The 20,235-nt window shown below is 37.0% G+C and overlaps 1 protein-coding gene across 1 annotated transcript in view; it reads left to right on the top strand.

Annotated features, from left to right (window-relative positions):
* The window catches only part of AMPH (amphiphysin), a 198,525-nt gene that overhangs the window by 127,950 nt on the left and 50,340 nt on the right, over window positions 1-20,235 (top strand). Inside the window, exons 6-12 of the mRNA XM_019538946.1 lie at window positions 1,496-1,603; window positions 3,194-3,279; window positions 8,172-8,247; window positions 10,006-10,088; window positions 12,140-12,281; window positions 14,103-14,231; window positions 19,222-19,329. Coding sequence (XP_019394491.1) covers window positions 1,496-1,603; window positions 3,194-3,279; window positions 8,172-8,247; window positions 10,006-10,088; window positions 12,140-12,281; window positions 14,103-14,231; window positions 19,222-19,329 — 732 coding nt within the window. The remainder of the gene's footprint in view (window positions 1-1,495; window positions 1,604-3,193; window positions 3,280-8,171; window positions 8,248-10,005; window positions 10,089-12,139; window positions 12,282-14,102; window positions 14,232-19,221; window positions 19,330-20,235) is intronic.

The raw sequence follows: 20,235 nt of genomic DNA, 5'->3' as shown, positions 1-20,235 counted from the left end.
TTACTTTTGTGTCATAAAAAGAAGCAATATGAAATAAAGGGTATATAGGAAGGCACCTATCAGGTGGCATATGAAACATCCTATTTTATAAGCAGGACCCATTCACAGACTGAACTGTTTTATTGAATGAACAAAACAAAGTATTTTGCCTTAGGAAGTCAAGGTAAATTACCCTTTTTATTACAAACTTTTTAAAAAGGTTTTGCTTGCTTCTATAGCTATGAGTATTATAACTTCAGTGATGCTGGATCAAGCCCTTGAGCCATCAAGGAATTACAGAATAACTATTGTGATAAGAAGAGCTTTTCCATGCTCTTGTGGATGTTTAGAAGTGACTGATTTTCTATCTCTGATTTGAAGCCATACATGGTTTTTGTGGTTTCATCAGTCTCAGTGTCCATCCATTAGACTGTTTTAACCATAGCTCCTCTGTAAGGATTTCATAATCACATGCTTCTAGCTCCTCTCAAGTTTCTGTAATATACATGCTACCCCTAATACAGCAAAAATACTTAAGCCTGAATCTTAAAATGTAAAGTCAATGAAACTACTTGCGTTCTTAAAATTAATCAGATGTCTAAGTGCATAGTAACACTGTATTTGGCTAAAAAAGGAAAAATGCTATGAAATGGGAGGGCCAATAATGAATACACGTGAGGTATTTTAATGGTTTTTCTTTGGATATAGCTATATTTCTATGTCCCATGTGTCTTTGGGATATGGCTATAACTCCCTTACAACAGAATTATCTATAGTCCTTTCCAGTTTACAGAAGGAGCTAGTCTATACCAAGAGAGCTCAGAGTTATGGATGCTCAAAGGTGGCCTAAAGCCCTGACTTTACTCTGAGAGATGCCAGGTTTTCATTAGCTACAGCCTAGGATTTAGGCTGTAGCTAATGCACAGGAAAATGAAAGGAAATTTTATGTGCAGTATGCATCATTAGAAAATCAGGAGCTTTCAAAGACCCACTTTTATTGTTATGTTAAATATTGAAAAATAACTATAATAGGTTAATTGGAAATCCCTTTGTATGATGGCAGTATTGAATGGATCGTTCTGTATCAAAGGAATTTGTGTTTAGAAATTTTTTAGGAATGTGAAAAATAATATAATTATTCATTAAATATATATATACCACATAATATAAAAGGAAAGACAATTAGTATCAACATTATAGATTAAAGAGTCAATTTGCGTTGCTGGAGATTTCTAGCAATACAGATCAAAATATATGTAATGAAACTGATATCTAAGGTCCCAATGGTTAGGCTAGATATACACAAAACCTTTGTCAAGTACTTAATTCTCAATAAATAGGCTCCTTATTATCTCTTTCCCCAAACTCATTTTCACCATACAAGATTATAGCAAATAAAGTTTTGATTGTAAAAGAAGAGTTGTTAGAAAGATTCATAGACAAATCAAAGCAAAACTTACATCAAGGTTGCACCTATGATAACAGCTCTGAATTTTATTTTTGTAACTCTCTCCAGACTCGCATTGCAAAGCGAAGCAGAAAGCTAGTTGACTATGACAGTGCAAGACATCACTTAGAAGCCTTGCAGAGCTCAAAGAAAAAAGATGAAAGCAGAATTACTAAGGTAATACGTTACTTCAAAGTGATACTGGCAGAAGTCAGCTTGAGTTTGGGTAAAATTCACTTTTGTGTAAAGCTTTTATTCAAGGTCTATTCCAATGATCCCCAAAGGGTGTGCCACAACACACTAGTGTGCCATGAGAGCAATGGAAGTGTGCCACAAGATCCCCCTGTGTGAGGAGGTAAATGCTCTCCTCCCTTGTCTGGCACCCTATCCTGCACCTGTCCTAGCTACTCCAGCAGCACGTATGGCTGCTGGTGCCTTCCCCTACCAGTCCCTAGTCAACACCTATGTTGCCCCAGCCTCCCCCCTTCCCTTCCCCCTGGGGTCCCAGCAGCACACTCCGCTGCAAGTGGGCAGGCAGTCAGACATTCAGACAGAGCCATGCTTTGCAGCCCAGCTCGTCCCCTCCGCTTCTCCCACCCTGTAGGTATATTTATAGTTATAAATATTAATTTATATATTGATACCTATAAGTATAACTTTTCAGATATAATATTTATATGTAATATGCTTCTCTGGGACTGCCACTGCTGCCTTCCCCCACTCCTTCCCAGGCAGCCCACATGCTGCCTCTGCCGCAGTCACCCATAGAGTCCCAGCAGCACACTCTGCTGGAAGCATGCAGGCAGACATACAGATGGAGCCTGTATGTATGCGTGTGTGTGTTTACATACATACATACATACACACACACACACACACACACACACACATATAATAGGTCATTAATATAATTCATTACTGTAATATATGTGAAAGTGGAGAGTGAAATGTGTAATATAATAATATTGTAAGATTTATATTACAATATACTGAAATATTAATTTATACATGTATAAACATAAATATAATTTTCATATGTAAGGGTGAAATATGTAAGAGTGAAATATGTCACCAATTTTAATCCAGAACAAGAAGTATCCCAGGTATCAAAAGTTTGGGAAACACTCATCTGTTCTATACCATTTATCTGTCGCAGAGTGTAAACTATACAGCTATAAGTTAATGACATTACCAAGTGGGTTTTCTATATACTTGTTTTCAGTTTTGTTACAAATTTGACACTCAATCTGTATTCGTCAGAAGATTTAATTTAGTCTTGAACCTTTGAAGCAGGCTCCAAAGTTTTAACTTTTTTCATTAAATCTATGGGGAGCTCATGACTTTTCACATTTGGCAGAAGGCAGGGCTGAGTTTGCACCTTACGAATGAACTAAAGTTTTAGTTATAAATGTATAAAATTTAATTTTAGTTATAACCTAGTTATAGAGGGGATGGAGAAGAGCTAAATTTTCATTATTCTGTGAGGTGCGAATCTACCCTGCCTTCTGCCTGACTTCAGACTAACATGGCTAACTATCTCTTTTTTCACATTTTGAAATAACAACTGGAATTTTACTTCCAGTCTGGGGCATTTACTTCACTGGAACCAGAAATACTCAGGTATACTATTTGCTAGATCCCTTGCAAACTGAAACAACTGCATTTGCACGGTAGTCTGAAGAACTTTTGTTAATAAAAATAAGATTGTCCCTGTTTCATTGTATTTTGGCATGACTATAAAAGTCCACCTGTGTTGTTGTGATGTAGGCAGAGGAAGAGTTTCAAAAAGCACAGAAAGTGTTTGAAGATTTTAACTCTGATTTACAAGAGGAGCTGCCATCTTTATGGTCCAGGTAAGCCAAAGGATGTGTGCATCTAGCTTATAGAATTTGTAAAGTCTATTAAGAGAATGAGGCACCAAAGACCTACTGGCTGAGAGGTGCTCGAGGTTCATGCCCTGCACCTTCCCTGCAATGGCTCTGGCTTTGGTGTTGCTCTGACAGCTTGGAGGACAAAGAAGAGGCAGCAGCATGAGGTGCACAAGCAGCAGCTGGTGGTATGCTGTTGGTGAGAGAGAGGTCACTTCCTTATTTTGCTGCTAAAAGCTAGTGTCTAAGTGGCCACTCAGCATGTTGGCAACAAGAAAAAGAGGTGATGTCTCTCCTGGCAGCAGTGAGCCTCAGTCCACTGCCCCATACCATGTGCTGCTGTTGTCCAGGGTACAGTGCTGGCCGGTTACACCTCTGCTTATGATACTGTAGTTATTACGGTATGTGAGAACCTTTCAATCTTTATCCTCATGAATTCCCTTTGAGGTTCAGAAGTAATATTATCTCCATTTTGTGAGTTGCTTGTGGTCACAGAGAAATCTCTGGCAGAACATAGAACTGAAAATTCTCAACCTCTTGTAGCTAGCCCCGTTGCCCAAAGATTCGCTGAAAGCTGTCCTACCCTTTCTAAAAAAAAAATCCAAACTGTTTTTTATGCCAACCTTTAGTCCTATACCACTCCCCATCAGTGTAAAAATGGCCAAAATTTTAATAGTTAATATGAAGTACAAAGTAACCATGTATCTCTGAAAACTGAGAATTAGTCTCTCTACTTGCCAGATTGATTAAAAAAATGTATTATCCTGTCTTTTATGAACTAGAGTAAAGTTGACCTGTTATGATGCATTAATTTGTTCATAAGAAAAGACTTTCACAAGTTTATAATAAATGTATGACAATTCTTTTCTGCAAACCTCCTGTAAAGTAAAATATCAACAAAAGTGTAAGTAATGAATAATAATATTTACCTATAACTACTTCCACCTATACTCTTTTTATGTTAGTATTTTGTATAGTTAGAGTCCCACATTGGATGTAGGGTATATAGGTTTTATATGATCCAAGATCATATGCTTTGAAGATGAGCAATCACAAATAAAAATGTTTGGAAGCCTTCCAGTATAAGAGATCTTGTTTTCATTCAGATGGCATTGTTTCTTGTGTTGCAAGTTAGTTAAAAAAGAACCAGAAAAGAGTGTATGGTTGTGACTTGTAACGAACAAAAATGGTAGAAATAGAGAATATAGAGAGAGACTTGTCTCATCTGAGTGCTACATTCTTTGATGCTGCATTCTTTCAAGTGACACTTGAAAAAAAAAGGTGTTTTGGTTCATCAGAGCTGCCTTTTGTTTCCTATTGCTCTCTAAATGAATTCCTTTTAAAAGTGAAATCAATAGGGATTTTCCTGATGCTTTTAGTCCTGTCCTATCAGCTAAGAAGCCTCATGTATCTTCAATGTATTTGTTTTATGGGATGGGGAAGGAAAAAAAAACTGTTTGAATGGTTTGGAGTACATGTCTTTTTCATTACAATATGTTCCCTTCTAACTAGTCTAAGTGGTTGATAGAATTTCATTGTATAGCTGAGCCTGCAGACATGGTTCAGAAAGCACATTCATTCAGAGTCCTATTTTTAGGTCTGTATAGCTTTACAGAGAATTGGGCTGAAATTTCTCAGGCTTGTCCTCAACCCAGAGTTGTTGGTTTGCTTTGTTATTGTTTTTTGTTTTATTGATTAAAATTTGTTGAAATTGCATGTGGAATTTCTTAGTGGAGGCAGGAGAGGGGAGAATTGGAAATGATGGAAAACTCAGAACAGTTTCAAAATGTGCTTGTACACATGAAGTACAAATATTTGCTCTACCAAACTTTGCAAATATTTGCATGTATCTGCAAATGTGTATTTTATATTTTAATATACTTATATATGTATATTTTGCAGCCACAATTTAAATATCTTCTTTGTTTTAAAACATGCTGCTAATGATCAAATGTTTTCACTTCACAACAAACCTGGGTGATTTTTTTTTTTTAGGCAAATGCTAAAATAATAAAATATGGTTTCAATCATCTCAAAGTGTTTCTGAATTCGGTTGAGCTAACCAGAACTTTTCAGGTGGGGTGGAAAATCAGGATTAAATTAATAAAACTGTAGAGAAGGTCCAGTTTTGCACTTTGGCCCCAGGCTGGACAGACCATACTCATTTATCTTACAGACATGATGCATGCACAACCCAGGCACACGTAAGAGAGGAAGGAGCATGATTAGTTGCTCTGTGGGTATGGAAAAAGTAAAGTCTGGTCACTAGGAGGAGACATGAGAGGAAGGAGCATGATTAGTTGCTGTGTGGAGATGGCATATATATATTCTGCACAACCGTATGAGCTGTGAGAGATTGAAGTAGTGTTCAGTGAGGGTGGAGCTGCTAAAATGAGAGATGTCTGCTCAGCATATTAGATCGGATTTGTTTTTAGAGACTTCTAATTTGGTTCCGTTTGGCCAGATTGTCATGATGACAACCAAAGGCATATCCTGGACACAGAGCCTACCAAACGTCATGTCCTTGCTACAAATCATTGGAGTACTAACACTTTTCCAAAAGAAGTTAACAGATTTTTTTCATGTGGGCAACATGCAACATCGATAGTAAACAGGAGTGATAATTCTGCCTACATTCTCAGTTTCTTTAAGGCCCTTATATATTAGTCTGGGATGTAAAAGGCCAATAAAGAAGATGGATATGGAATTCATACTAATATAAGCCCCTATTATGCCATCAGATGTTAGTTTAAATGAACTTCAGGGCCACAGTCATCCATCTGTCTACTTTTGTACTTTAGAGTTAAATAGATATGGCACGTTGAATTTTATTAAGTACTTAATGTTTGGAAAAGTTAGAAGCAACTGAAAGCAGGGTCTTTGCTGGAGAAGTATCATGCGAACTTCATAGGCAATGCTATTAGTCCCACCTATAATAAAGCCTTAAGATGACTGATTTACTATGGAAACAATAACTTTATAAATCCAAAGTAAAAATTTCCTTTTATATACATGCCTCAACTATAACAGGGCATTCATATAGTATTTTAAACTGTGTTATATATAATAATATTAATCTTGATATAAGGCTATAATGTCTAATGTGTGCTTACAGTTCATTTCACAACAGTCCACAAGTATTCTTTCTCATAGGAGTGCTTTCCATGCACAATGATAATATGATGATGGGGATTGTACTTTACATAATAGACATTGTTTCTGTTTGGGTTATTACTACAACTCTGAAATATATATATATATCTTTGCCATCCCATGGCCCCAATCCTTTTCCTACTAAAATGAGTTGGAAAATTTTAATTGAAAGTGTTTCTCATCAGAAAAAGGCTATTTTGATTAATTTGAATTCTTTAATGAAACTGGACTTTTATGTGTCTTGTGGGACTGAAGAAAAATGAGAACTAAATTTTACTTAAGAATTTGAAAATGTTTCTATTTTTGTTTAATTTTATGGATCTGGTTTTCATTTTTATTTTTTTTTAATTTATAACACGTCAATAGCAGTTTAGTACTGTCACTATCATAACATTCACAACTACATGTCAAAATATGACACAAGTTGAAATATCCTATTTTACTATTTTAATATCACTAAGGACAGATGCTACATACTGATGACTTAAACTCCTTATCACCTTTCCCCACCACCTGCTGCTCATGCACCAGGCCATGGCTCTACCCTGCCACTATGGTCCAGCCGCCACCGTCACTCCCCTCAGGCCATGCCTTTACCTTGGAGAGGAGGTGGGGTGGTGGGCAGTGTCACCTGTGCCTCCCTACCCCCTGACATGGCATCTATGCCCTCCCTCCCACCTCCCGCCCCATAGATGCACCTATGGGGAGCTGTAGTAGCTGCTCTCCATGCTGCCTGGCTGTCACATCCATGCGTCTGCAGGCATGTGGCATCCGCTGTCTGATCACCGTTCTCCCACTCCCCCAGCTTCAAGCAGTCCTTGCAGGCTGGAACTCTACCAGCCTGCAAGGGGAAACCCATGGTTTCTCATGCTTTCCTCCTTTAAAGGAGACTCTATTTTTAAAGTTTGTTGATCCATTTTTTAAAGTTTGTTCATGACCCTTCCATATATAGTTATGACCCACTTTTGGATCACAACCCACAGGTTGAGAAACACTGCTTTAAACTATACATCCTTTTTCAGACATGTCAAAAAGTGATGGATATGCCAAGTCTGTAAATTGTTTTTCTCTTCTCTTCTATTTAAAATAGGCAGCACAGTTTAGTTGGCTAGCATGGTCAAAAGACCATTAATTGGGGATCTGGGAAAACTGGTTTCTATTTCAGGCTCTGCCACTGACCTAGCATGAGACTAAGGGCAAATCACTTTTAAGTACTTCTCTTTTCTCCTCCCATCTGTCAGTCTGTCTGTCTTAATTAGATTGTGAAACTGCTTGGGAATGTCATTCCATTCGTTTGGAATTTGTCTAACACAAAATATACCTGTCTCACAACTGTTATTATTGTAATACATGTAAATAACAATAATTCTGGAATGCTAACACTGCAATAGCCTCCTTAAAATGAATGCTTTTCATTTTATATTGATCCTTATTGCATTTGAGCCCAAATATTTTTGGGACAGATTTGCCCACTCTCAGTCTTATTAATTTACTCCGTAAGTATTCTCCTGAAATAAATGGGACCACATTTGGAATACAATAATCCTTAACATTGAAAAGTAAAGCACAATCTTGGCCCAGAGGTGTGTAATTTAAGAAATACTTTGGTCATCAGTAAAAGAAGATAACATTGTTTAATATTGCGCCAGTCTTGTGAAAGAAATTAACATCTCTCCTTTTTTACTCTGCATACTTTTTTTGCCTTTTCTGTCATCTCTTCTTAGACGAGTTGGTTTCTATGTGAACACATTCAAAAATGTATCCAGCCTTGAAGCCAAGTTTCACAAGGAAATAGCTCTGGTAAGTAAAATTTAATGTATTGTATGAATTATATAGAAAAAGAATGTCCTAGTATAAAGCCGTAAAAAATCTATTAGCAGTGTGTCTGAAAAGTTACTCTTACAGCTTTTGGAGGCCTATACACGAGCATGGAGCCTGCTTCGATGTGCTGGAATTCCAGCACGTTGGAACAAACCCAGTTAATTGAGTCCTCCTGCATCTCATGTATCAGCATCCCCACGCTTAAAAATGGTGCCGGGGTGGTTGAGCTGAAGCTTGTCGAACGAGCTTTAGTTCAAGTACCCCCACTGCCATTTTTAAGCATGGGGATGCTGATACAGGAGACGGGGTGTTGCTTTATGAAGAGTGGGTCTTGGAGCCTCCTTAGTTAAAGCACCAGCTCCATAAGCATGTGTAAAAGTACCTTTTATCTCCTTTATTGTATAGTACAAATATTAGTTTCCATCACATATTTTTGCATTTTTGGATTATAATTGAAATGCAATTGCAAGATTCAGCTGGGTTTATTTTAATTTTTGGAGTCTCCACATCCCCCCCCCCCCGCATATTATATTTTGAAATTACTGTGTGTTGAAATTATTATTTGTACAGTAAGGTTGATAGACATCAGTTTTCATTAGTGTAACATTGCATCATCCCCCTAAGCTCAAGAAGCAATGTGTATACTGCTCCTTTCAAGATCTAGAAGTAAACTGCCAGTAATTTATCAGTACACCTATGATTCTCAGGCAAAATACAGTTACTTCAGAAAGACCTTTATGAGTACAGGACCTAAAGGCTGATTTACACATCCAATCAGTTAAATTAAAATAATATCCTACCATATTCCAAATAGAATTTACACAGTCCCCTACGTTTGTAGGCAGCCAGTTTTCTGAGGGTATAAATAAAAGTAAGCACTGCATCGAATGATACAAATATAAACTGCTGTGATGTAACTGTTATATTTGTAAACTGTATTGCTAAACTGTAGCAATACAGGTTAGTTAAATTGCTGTAGTTGTAACCCTGAATGAAACAGGCTTAAAATTGGATCAGTATACCAACAGGAGCATTAAGACAAAACAGTTGCATACTAATACCTGATGTATGTTCCCAACTGGTGATTCCACCTCATCCCTCTTTTAAAGGTGCCAAAAGTTACATTTGTCTGTAATGTGACAGTGTCCACAAGAAGATCTATTCTTATCTTCCTTGCAGAATGCAGTCATAAAATAACCTATAATAAAACTCTATAACCTGCAACAGCTAACATGTAGGAGGGACAAGGGCACTGCCAAAGCCTTGGTACTTCAATGGCAGCGAACTAATTAAGATATGCTCAGATAATCCCAGGAAGAGGATAAATGAGCAAACTAAAAGCACCACGCAGACCATGCCAGTCTTTTTCAGGGAAGAGTTCCTTTCTGACCCCAAATGTGATGATCAATTTGACCTTGACTCATGGCATAGGCATTTGAGAGGTTTATAGTACATTTGGGACCACATTTGGAATAAGATAATCCTTAACATCAAAAAGTAAGGCAAAATCTTGGCCCAGAGGTGTGTAATTTAAGAAATACTTTGGTCATCAGTAAAAGAGGATAACATTGTTTAATATTCTCCCAGTATCATGTAAGAAATTAACATCTCTCCTTTTTTTCTCTCCACACTTTTTTGCCTTTTCTGTCATCCCTTCTTAGTTGAGTTGGTTTCTGTGTTAATAGTACAGTCTTTTATCTAAAAGCAAGTTTATCAAACTTGTGTTTGTCTCCCTAGCTATGCCACAAATTGTATGAGGTGATGACCAAGTTGGGAGATCAGCATGCAGACAAGGCCTTCACTATCCAAGGAGCACCCAGGTGAGAAATCGTTTATTAAAGTACAGTGAGCTGTCACTTTTCTATCAGTCAGCTACAGCACATGGACTAGTCAGCACTGTGAAATCAGCTGCAGATATTTAGGGACTCAAAGGGGCAAATTAGGTGAATAAGGTCTACCTAATATGAGTAAACAGTGCCAAAAGGTGCTTAGTTTTTTCCTCACTCCCTCTTCCTCCTCTTCCACCTCCTCTTCTTCCTCCCCCATCGCCTGCATTCCCTCAACATTCAAGCCCAGTCTCAGCTGGTGTTATTGAAAACAAGTTCACTAAAAATACATGGCACCAATTTGCACGTGCTAACTATCTGGCCCTTACATTCTTATACACTGAGCTTAATAAAGCATTGCCACCTTTAATGATTTTATTACAAGTCTTAAGACTACATATTATGTCCCAACCTTCCAATTGCTTTTGTCAGAAATGAGGGAGAAAAGAATTTCTGTACCTGCAAAATAATATCTGTTGGTTAATACAATCTGCGATAATTCTTTGCTATTTTATTTTTTTTAATCTTTTGGTTTTTGAGATTCTTGGGTATCACAAAAGCTTTTTTCCCCAAAACATTATGTTGCTGTCTGATTATTCTTATTACCCATGTTAGAAAGCTTTTCATGATTACATTAAGATTTAGCATCAGGGTAAACCACTGACATCTTTGAGCCCACCTGTTTTGCCAAAGACCTATGGAAAGCTAACTGTAGAACACATGCTGAATTATTTTATGTTCCAACATGCATTGAATCTTGTATGAAATTCAGTCTAAAACCTTTGAGGGATCTATTTATTTGTTTTGTTTAAAAAATCTTACTCTGGAACTCAGGAAGCAGTCTTTGCAGGATAATACAATGGGGTAACAGCTAATGTTATTAATGTTATTACCGCACAAAAGGTAAAGATAGAACCACAGTGAAATTTGACCTTTGTCCTTAGAGGGTGAGAGTTAAGGGGAGAAAATAATGAGAAAATAATAATAATAAAAATGTTTTAAAATTTTGCATGTTAGTGAATACTGAAGGTAACTAAAATAGATGGGAAGGAATGTCTTAATAACTGCTTATTCCTTTTTTTAAATATTTTCACAGAGAGAGGTGGTGAGTGTGAGCTAAAATATGTCCTTGCCAAAGAATAAATTTGCTTTGCTTTAGTATTAAGGCCATGATTGTGAGCTGGTCTCTTCAATCATGTAATGCTTTAGTTCTGTCTAAAGATGTATAGGAATGGTCCCCCTCCTATTAAATGCAGTGCTCATAGGCTGGCATAGCTTCCAGGCTCTTTCATTATAGAATTTAAATTCTGTTTTCTTGAATGTAAACTTCAGAAATATTTAGACACCAGAAATATCTCAGACCTTGTGGCAGGTTTTCACTTGGTCTAAAATAGCATATCTCTAGGGAAGACAATTGAGTTATGCTAATTTATGCCAGTTGAGGATCTAGCCCTATACTCTCGCATAACCTTTGCTTCCTGATTATATGTCTTGTTGCTGCTGTTTTTATTACTTTCATTTTTTATTACTGTGCCTTTTAGGGAACTGAATATCCTAGGAGCTTTTTAGATTATAAATTGAATAAAGCAAATTGATTAACAAACACTAATTCGTAGTGACATTTTACTGTCAAATTTGTATACAAGGAATTATTTAAAATACAGAATCTTTCAAAATCAGATATTCTACACTTTTTCCAAGATATAACTGAAGGTAAACAGGTACAGCAGAAGTTCTAGAAAGAAGAATGACTAGAAAATTAGACTTTCCGTTGACACTATATCACTGATAGCTTGAATTAAATCACAATTTTAATTGTGCTTATTACATAAGGGATCAGATTCATCCCCATAATTCCATTGAAGTCAATGGAATTCCATCAAAGATGAACTTTGACTATTGTGTCAAAAAGATTATTGTTGTAGGTGACAAGCAAAACTGTACATATCTCAGTGGGTTCTGAAATGCATCTCCAGGTGCACAGTCATCAAGCTTCATGATTATATACAGTGATGTATAGTGTGTCTTACTTCGTGCTCTTCTAGTGACTCAGGTCCACTCCGCATTGCAAAAACGCCATCACCGCCTGAGGAAGTCTCCCCTCTTCCTAGTCCTACAGCTAGTCCTAATCATATGCTGGCACCTGTTTCATCACCAGCACCTGCCCGACCTAAATCACCTTCACAGGTAGGAATAAAGATAACTGGGCTTAGGTATTAGTTATTTAGATGCTGTTGAGTTGTTTTCTATGAGTTCCACAGCAGCTACAATTGGGTGGGATTTAACAAGCAGGGGCTGCAAGAGAAAGGAGTTCTAAATTAAGATGACAACAGTGTGGAAAGCCTACAAATCCATTACTTTCCCTGACTGTTCATTTCCATGTTGTAGGTGGTGATGGAAAGTGACCATAATAAGGATGGAGGAGTTGTATTTTGTGAATCATAGACAAAGTGTAGAAACTATCCAGAAGCACTTTAAACTGTTGTGTATTCAGCTCTATTCAGCACATGAATTATCATTTGAAAAATTATTTAAAGACGTCAGTACAAAATGAATAGTTGATTATATCCCATTTTTTATTTCTTGCACATGTACCATTATGCCATTAAAAAGTTAGTGAAGAATTGCGATTCTGCAGTTATTTCCAAAATACTTATATCTAAAATATTACTGTTTTCCTTTTTGCTTGGAAAAGGAAATAAATATGGAACCTCAAATATATTTCTGGCAATTATTGATAAAACACATATTAGACCTGTTTTTTTCTGTTATATCAATTTTACAACAGAGCAAGAAGTTTGACCTTTAGTGGGGTTACTTGTGTTCTTACCAGTGTGAGATACAAATGAGTCTCACTAATGACAACTTCATTAACAGAAAAATTGTGTATACTTTACAGATATATCTAAAATAGAGTTTATGTGTTAAGCAGGAAATTAATTTCAACAAATAGGAAATAATGAATACCCTTATGATGTATTTTTAAAATATCACAAAAATACAGTGTTAGTGGTCTGAAATGCTAAAGCAAAACCCCCCCCCTGTAATATTAGAGTGCATGGGGCAAAGCATAGAGTAATTTGTACTTTCCGTATTGGGAGCAGTTCAAAGTTCATTGCCATTGTGTATTTATATATGTTGCACAGAGGTGCACTGTTTGGCTCTGCCGTCCATGCTATTTCCAACACTTTAGAGCTAAATGCTCAGCTGACGTACCTCAGTGTAGTCCTGTTGACATGAATAGAAGTGCATTTGTTTATAGCACATGAGGATTTTATGCTTGGTTTTAGTATCTCTTGTAGATGAAAAAATACTGATGTTAGGCATTATTCCAAACTGTGGCTTTATTGTGCTAATTTTATCCTCATGAAATCAGTGGGAATTAAGCATTTAAATAGGAATTTATAGTCTAAAGAATTTTGGGAATCTGGGCCATAGTTTTCCATACTAGTAGCTACTATGCTAATATTACTATGCTTAAACTACTACTAATTACTACTAATATTATGCTTACATAGTAGACGAGCATAAAACAGGAAAAAAAATGATAACCTGAAACAAGTTTTAAAACCAGTGAATGAGACAGCTTGGTTTCTGTACAGTACTGCAGTACAAATGGTGTTACGGGGTAGAAGAGGGAAGAGTATTCCTAGATCTTATAGTAACAATTACAATCTTTTTCTAAGAACATTTTTTTACAAGTACTGCAAATCTGAGTCTGAATAGACCTGATACATGTATTTTAAAACCATTTTCTTCCTCTGAAACCCATGGTGCTGAACAATCTAAAGTTCATGCTCCTGTCATGATTACATTATCAGGGCACTTCTTGAATAATTCAACCATGGTCAGTGGTGTTACTCTAAAATTGCATTGAAGCAACAGAAACTGGCAACTAAGCCAAAAGATGAAGTATTTACTTTAGTCACACTAGCTTAAAACCTAAAGGCAGGCTCAGCATAATGAACTTTACTTCTTTATTCACTTTACTATTTGCTCTTTGCCTAGTTGAGGAAAGGACCTCCTGTCCCACCACTGCCTAAACTCACACCCACAAAGGAGCTGCAGCAAGAGAATATCATCAACTTCTTTGATGACAACTTTGTTCCAGAAATCAATGTGACAACTCCTTCACAGGTCAGCCTCAGAGATCAAGGTTTGCTACAAAATATGGGTCTGATCTCATCAACCCTCCAGTTCTCCAAATGAGGAAATACTGTTAATTTCAGTTGAGATTCAAAGTGCAAAGGACTTAAAGAATTGATTTTTTAAATTACCATCGAGTGAGTTGCACATAATATTCGTTATCAGAAGGATAAGCAATGGCTTACTGAAAACTGATTGGCTGAGCTGACTCCCAGTAGAAGCTTTATGAGATGTTTGGAGCAATGATTGAGACCTGATTTCAGGTTTCAATACAACCTCAAAGTTCATCCCAGATTTTTTTAGATCATTCCAAACATCCTTATGCCCACTTCTGAAGATCTTTTTACTGATTCATGTATTTCATTAAACACATGAAAAAAGTAAAAGTTTTTCAGATTCTGATGCAAACAAAAACAAAAAAAATAAGGAAAGAAAAGAAATACAGCGGTTTCAACAATTTTATGTGGGTTTTATCAATGAGTATGTGGTTTGAAAACAAAGTATTTACTTGAAGGTATCCATGCACAACAAATTCTATTGAAGTAGATCCAAATAGTGAATTAGTGATAGTTAGCCATAGTGACGATAGTAGTTCTTCCGGTCTGAAATCTAAGACTGTATGCATAGACACACAGCATGTTTATAATAGTGTGATAAAGACAGATCATACAAACCCATAAATTATGTTAATTTTGTTTGAATATACTATTGAATTACCTCTGGAAGAGTCACAGGTAAGATCCCATCTGTGTTAGGACGTGGTCTCCAACCTTGTTAAGTAGGAGATCACCTTTTTCATTTAAAAGCAACCCAAGATCTACCGTGCACCTCCCCCCCCCGCCCGCCCAGGTAAGTGTGGGGTGGGAAGGTGGGGGGACAAATTGAGGCAGAGGGAGAAAAAATCATCTGTGGGCTCATCTCCCCAGCAGGTAAGTCCCACCCAACTAGGTCCCCACTCAATTTACCTCTGCTCCTGCCTCTGCGGCACTGTCCCTCACTGTGGGGCCTCGATCTAGCCCGCCTCTTCTCACCCCCACAGACTGACCTGCTGGGCTGGGGTGCGCACATGCATGCACGCAGGCACTCAGCCCCTCACCCCAGCCTTGGATCGACTCCAAGAGGCTCTGAGATCTACCGGTGGATCAAGATCCGCTGGTTGGTGACCACTGGTGTAAGATATACTAGTTTAGGGGTCTTCTATTCATCTTCATCCTAGACTAGTTGTTTGCTAGAGGCAAGGAGGTGTTCTTGTGCTTCTTACCACTGGGTGGTGAGGCACTGTAGTAGCTTCCTGCTATGTGTACTACAGTAGGACAGCTATTTGCCTGTCTGCTGTAGGTTCTGGGATAATTCAGGTGGGTACACAAAACCTGTGTAAGTTACACTGGGGTACATGATTGTCTGTCCATGCTCTATGTTTGGTTTGCTGTATACAGAGCATGAAATAATGGATGCATTTAATCAAATTTCAAATGAGAAGGTAAGAGGGCATAAATGGAATTAAAATGAAGTAACATTCAAATAACATAGTACTGGTTTGGGGGTTTTTTTGTCTGGGGAAGAGAGGATGTTGCTGTACATTGCTGCGCTTTCAAACTGTGCTGGCAGATGTTGCCAGAGAGATGTACTGAATGGACACATCTCCCATCTGCACAGCTACACCCACTTCTCTGGGCCAATATTACTAAGAAGGAAGTTTTTGCTGACTGAGCTGTCAGCTTGCTGCTTCTGGGAGCATGAGTCCTCAAGTGTGTAGAAGCCAAAGACGTTTTACGATCCTTATATGACATTCCATAAATTGCATTCCCATGATACTTGTGACCCTTTTATTTTGCCAGATTGATATAAAGGATCCTTATTATTACTAAAAATTCAGGCTATATGATATATGGACATAGAGAGATATAGCTATAGATTTGGTTATACAAATGTATATAACACATGAAGAGAGGGAGAGAGACTACGTTGTGTTTTTATTAATGTGTGTTAATGACTTTTGTACATTTCTGCAAGGGAAGTAATTATAGATAATATTATAAGTAAAAGGAATAGAAAATATACATATATGGTTCTTGTACATAATTTTTATTTAATATTATTAATATGGTACTATATTTTTCCCATTGCTTGTGCAGTACAAGTCTGAGTGGCTCTGTCTGACAGTAGAAGACAGAAAGTCTTCAAGCCTGTAGAGCCCTCTAATGGTGCAGGGCTTTACTGTTTTCCTTGGCACTTTTACTGTTAGCAGAGTCAGCGTTGGTGAATGGTGACATGGTACTGTATGCACACATTCTTCTAAAAGTTGTTCAGGACACACTTAAGTCCATTTATTGGCAAGAATGCACATAGCTCCCATCGGTAAAAGAGAGATATAGTGAAGGCAGGACATCTTTGGAGATCCTAGGAAGGTGATAATTTTTGCCAATACATACAGTGTTGCCCTCTTTTCAGGTATTGAACTACCAGTTAAAATATATACAATGACCAATAGCTGTTTGTTGTAGGTCCTTTATAACATGACTGTGACTGTAGCATCCAGGGCCCAAACAGATTAGGCAGAGATGAGGAACATATGAGGTAAGCAGCCCAACAGCTTCTGTTGTTTTCTGAACATAACACTCCCCTCTGTTTATTTCAGAGTGACATTAGGCCATTTGTTGAACACTTCAGAAAATTCCTGAGAGGATGGAGACTAGGGCGTTCAGATCATACTTGAAGAGGATACTGGCCAGTTCCATTGACTTGTGAAGGAGCAAAAAAAACCACCATTCCATTCATGCCCTCTTGTTCCTAGTTTGGAGGGACTCGCACTTCTAATGGCCTGACATAATTTTTGTACTCTGGGGTAATAATAGTTCACATTGCCAAGCCCTGGAGTGAACGTATGTGTATCTCTAGCATACATGCGTTTAGACAGGCATAATCTCACCTTTTCCACAGTCCTAAGCCTTTTTGGAAGAACTCACACCAATTCTTGCTTCAGCTGATTCTAGTAGTCTGTGCGTGCGTATTACAGAGAGATAGATACTCATATATGATATACTATATATAGAGATATCTATATCTATATAGCTAACATTATGTATATTATACACCTATTGCAGATTTAGGAAACTTTTTAATAGTAACGTGAAACTCATAGAAATTAATTGTTCTTTTAATTAATTACTTAATAGATATTTCTATGAGTTTCATGTTACTATTTATAAGTTTCCTAAATTTTCATATAATTATCGAAATTAAACTATATCTTTTTCTAAGCCATTGTTCTTACAGTTAAAATTAGTATGCTGTTCATTTCAGCCTAAATTTAATTGATGATGCAATAATCACTTTAACAGTCAGTAATCAGTACCCTATCACAATAGGTACTTTACTTGTCATTTTGCAGGGGCTAATTGAGACATCTACACATTGGTTTCAGTCCTCATAAATAAGAGCTTCATTCCAGATCTTCATTAAAAAATAATTAACTTCTCCATTTTCAGTTGCTTTCTCATTACATACTGGTTAATACTCTGAGTTATTCCATCAAGACGTATGACAATATGCACGCTAGAACCTCGAGGGCATAATGTAATTGAATCTTAATATTGCTGACAAATGACATTGGAAAAAATCTTAACAGTAGACAGAATTCTAGTGTGGGTTTTTTTGTTTTTGTTTTGTTTTTTTACTGTAATATTTCTAATTACTATACAGCCAGTATGTCCACATAGCATAGACTTTTCTTTAAACCAAACTGGATTAATTTCATATAAATTTCAAGGTGAAAATCACCAGCAGAAAGGCAGGGTTTTTCCCAGTATGATTTATTACAATGAACAGAAACTGACAAATTCTACTTATAGATCATTTTCAAATCCAGTATCTGAATTGATGTGGCCACCTTGGGCCCGGTTTTCAGATTTCCAAGGTATCTAATTTGCATACATACCTTCCATGTCTAAATGAGCAGACCAGAAAATTGTTCTTGCAAGAATACTGTGGCATGTAACACTTCCCAATAGTATACTTAAACTTTTTTACAACCTGGCCTTATTCTGTTAAGGCATCATCTGATTGGGATATGTGACAGTAATAAACATTTACCCTTGTAAATCTAATCTAAATTTCTTTTAAAAATATAGTAATTAATATTAATACTAAAAATTAATACTACAGTAATCTACACATTCCACAGTTCATAGAAGCAGTTGTCTTTCTCTCCACTTCTGAACCAAGATTTAATAAGCACATACTTTGGCCTCTTTGGTAATACAAAGATTCTCTTTTAGAATATCATCCTTAGTAATTACATGTCAGTTAAAACTGTGAGAAATAGCATCTTGTTGTGCAACATGCTAATTATTTTCATATATATATATATATATTTGTTCGCAGAGGGACTGATATAAATCCAAGTGAATCAGTGGAGATGTATATATTGATTTTGCATTTTTTGGGTCAGGCACTATTTGCTAGTTCATTAGTAAGGTAGAGCTATCATAAGAAATGACAGGTATTTATTTGAGTTTGGAAAACAATGTGAAATTAGATGTGAATATGTATTTACTATCAGAAGTGAAATTTGATTCATACATATCACTAGCTCTTTTCAGTTAATACTCAACAGTTCATGAAAAATGTTAAAGTTGAGTTTGTCAGCCCAAGGAAGCTGGATGCCCAATAAATCTCACTTTGTGGCTTTTCTTTAGGCTGTCTCATTGTCTGAGTGCCTAATTCGAGACATCTCAGTTAAACCTAATAGTCAGAAGATGGTGTCTCAGCATTTTAAAAAAAATGTTTGCTGCTGTATGCACAGAGAATTGTTAATGCTAAACCTTTGGACAATTTTCAGATTTTCTACCTCTTCTGTTATAGCTCTGCAATATGTAAAGATCTTTTTCTCCCCACACTTGCAAGTAGATAAGAAACAGTCATGTTTTGTTTGCATAACATGGTGTCTGTAAGTTCTAAGTGTGTGTTTCTCCTGTAACAGAATGAAGTTCCTGAAGCCAAGAAAGAGGAATCTTTGCTAGATCTGGATTTCGATCCTTTCAAGCCAGAAGTGATATCGGCAGTACCAACACATTCCCCCATGTCTCAGGTATTTCTTTGCTTGAGATCTGCTAAGCATGACTACTCTGTGCTGCATCAAGAATTGTCTAATCAACCATAAGTGATGGCTTTGCAATTTCTGGAAAACTGCCATATTTACCCAAATCCAAGACAACCTTGAATTTATGACGACCTTCCTCAACCCCATAAGATTCTATACACAGAAAATTTATGAAGGATCATCTTCAATTTGCTCCCCCACCCTTCGCTGCTGCAGTGGCAGGGGAGCAAGCAGTGTGTGGCGGGGGTGGCACACAGTGGGGGAGATGTTAGGCAGATAATATGGTAGGTCTTTCTGCATAGGTCCCATTAGGTGCATATATTCCCAATTCAGTAATGCCTGTGATCCCAGATGATGGGGAGAAGAGAAAAAGTGTTCTACTAATATGAGACAGTAGCCAAGGAGACCAGCCATCTGTTGCTGAAGGCTTGAACCCTGCCATATTATACCATTTTTTTAAACTCTGAGCAACATTTTGATACAACTGTCATTCCTTTCTAATAAAGTATTCAGTTCTTAGAAAAGAACATGGGGGACACTTTGTTGTGCTCTCCCCACCCTGGAATCCATCTGCCATCTTTTTGCTATGATGGAGTTTCTTTTCTAGGTACAGTATACGACCTGATTGAATTACCTAAGATAAATCTATTCTAGTTCTGGCCACTACAAGAATAAAAGAAATGGTATATGATTTACTGCAGGATCTTATAGGAAATATTTTTTTCTGTAATATGCAATGATCTTCACCAAGTTGACTGAAGGTTAACTTTGTCGGCATATGACAAAAAATATGAATAGTAAGAAAGTCTAGTTTTCTCTTGGCTTGCTTCATTTTGAAGCGCAGAATCCTTAGAAACACAATTCCAAAGACTGTTTCCCCAGCCAACACTGACT

The sequence above is a fragment of the Crocodylus porosus genome, unplaced genomic scaffold (genome assembly GCF_001723895.1).
Source record: "Crocodylus porosus isolate Cpor-Errol unplaced genomic scaffold, CroPor_comp1, whole genome shotgun sequence".
In the NCBI taxonomy this organism is placed as follows: Eukaryota; Metazoa; Chordata; order Crocodylia; family Crocodylidae; genus Crocodylus; species Crocodylus porosus.
Note: the sequence above shows the minus strand (reverse complement) of the source record. Positions and strands in the feature narration are given on the sequence as shown.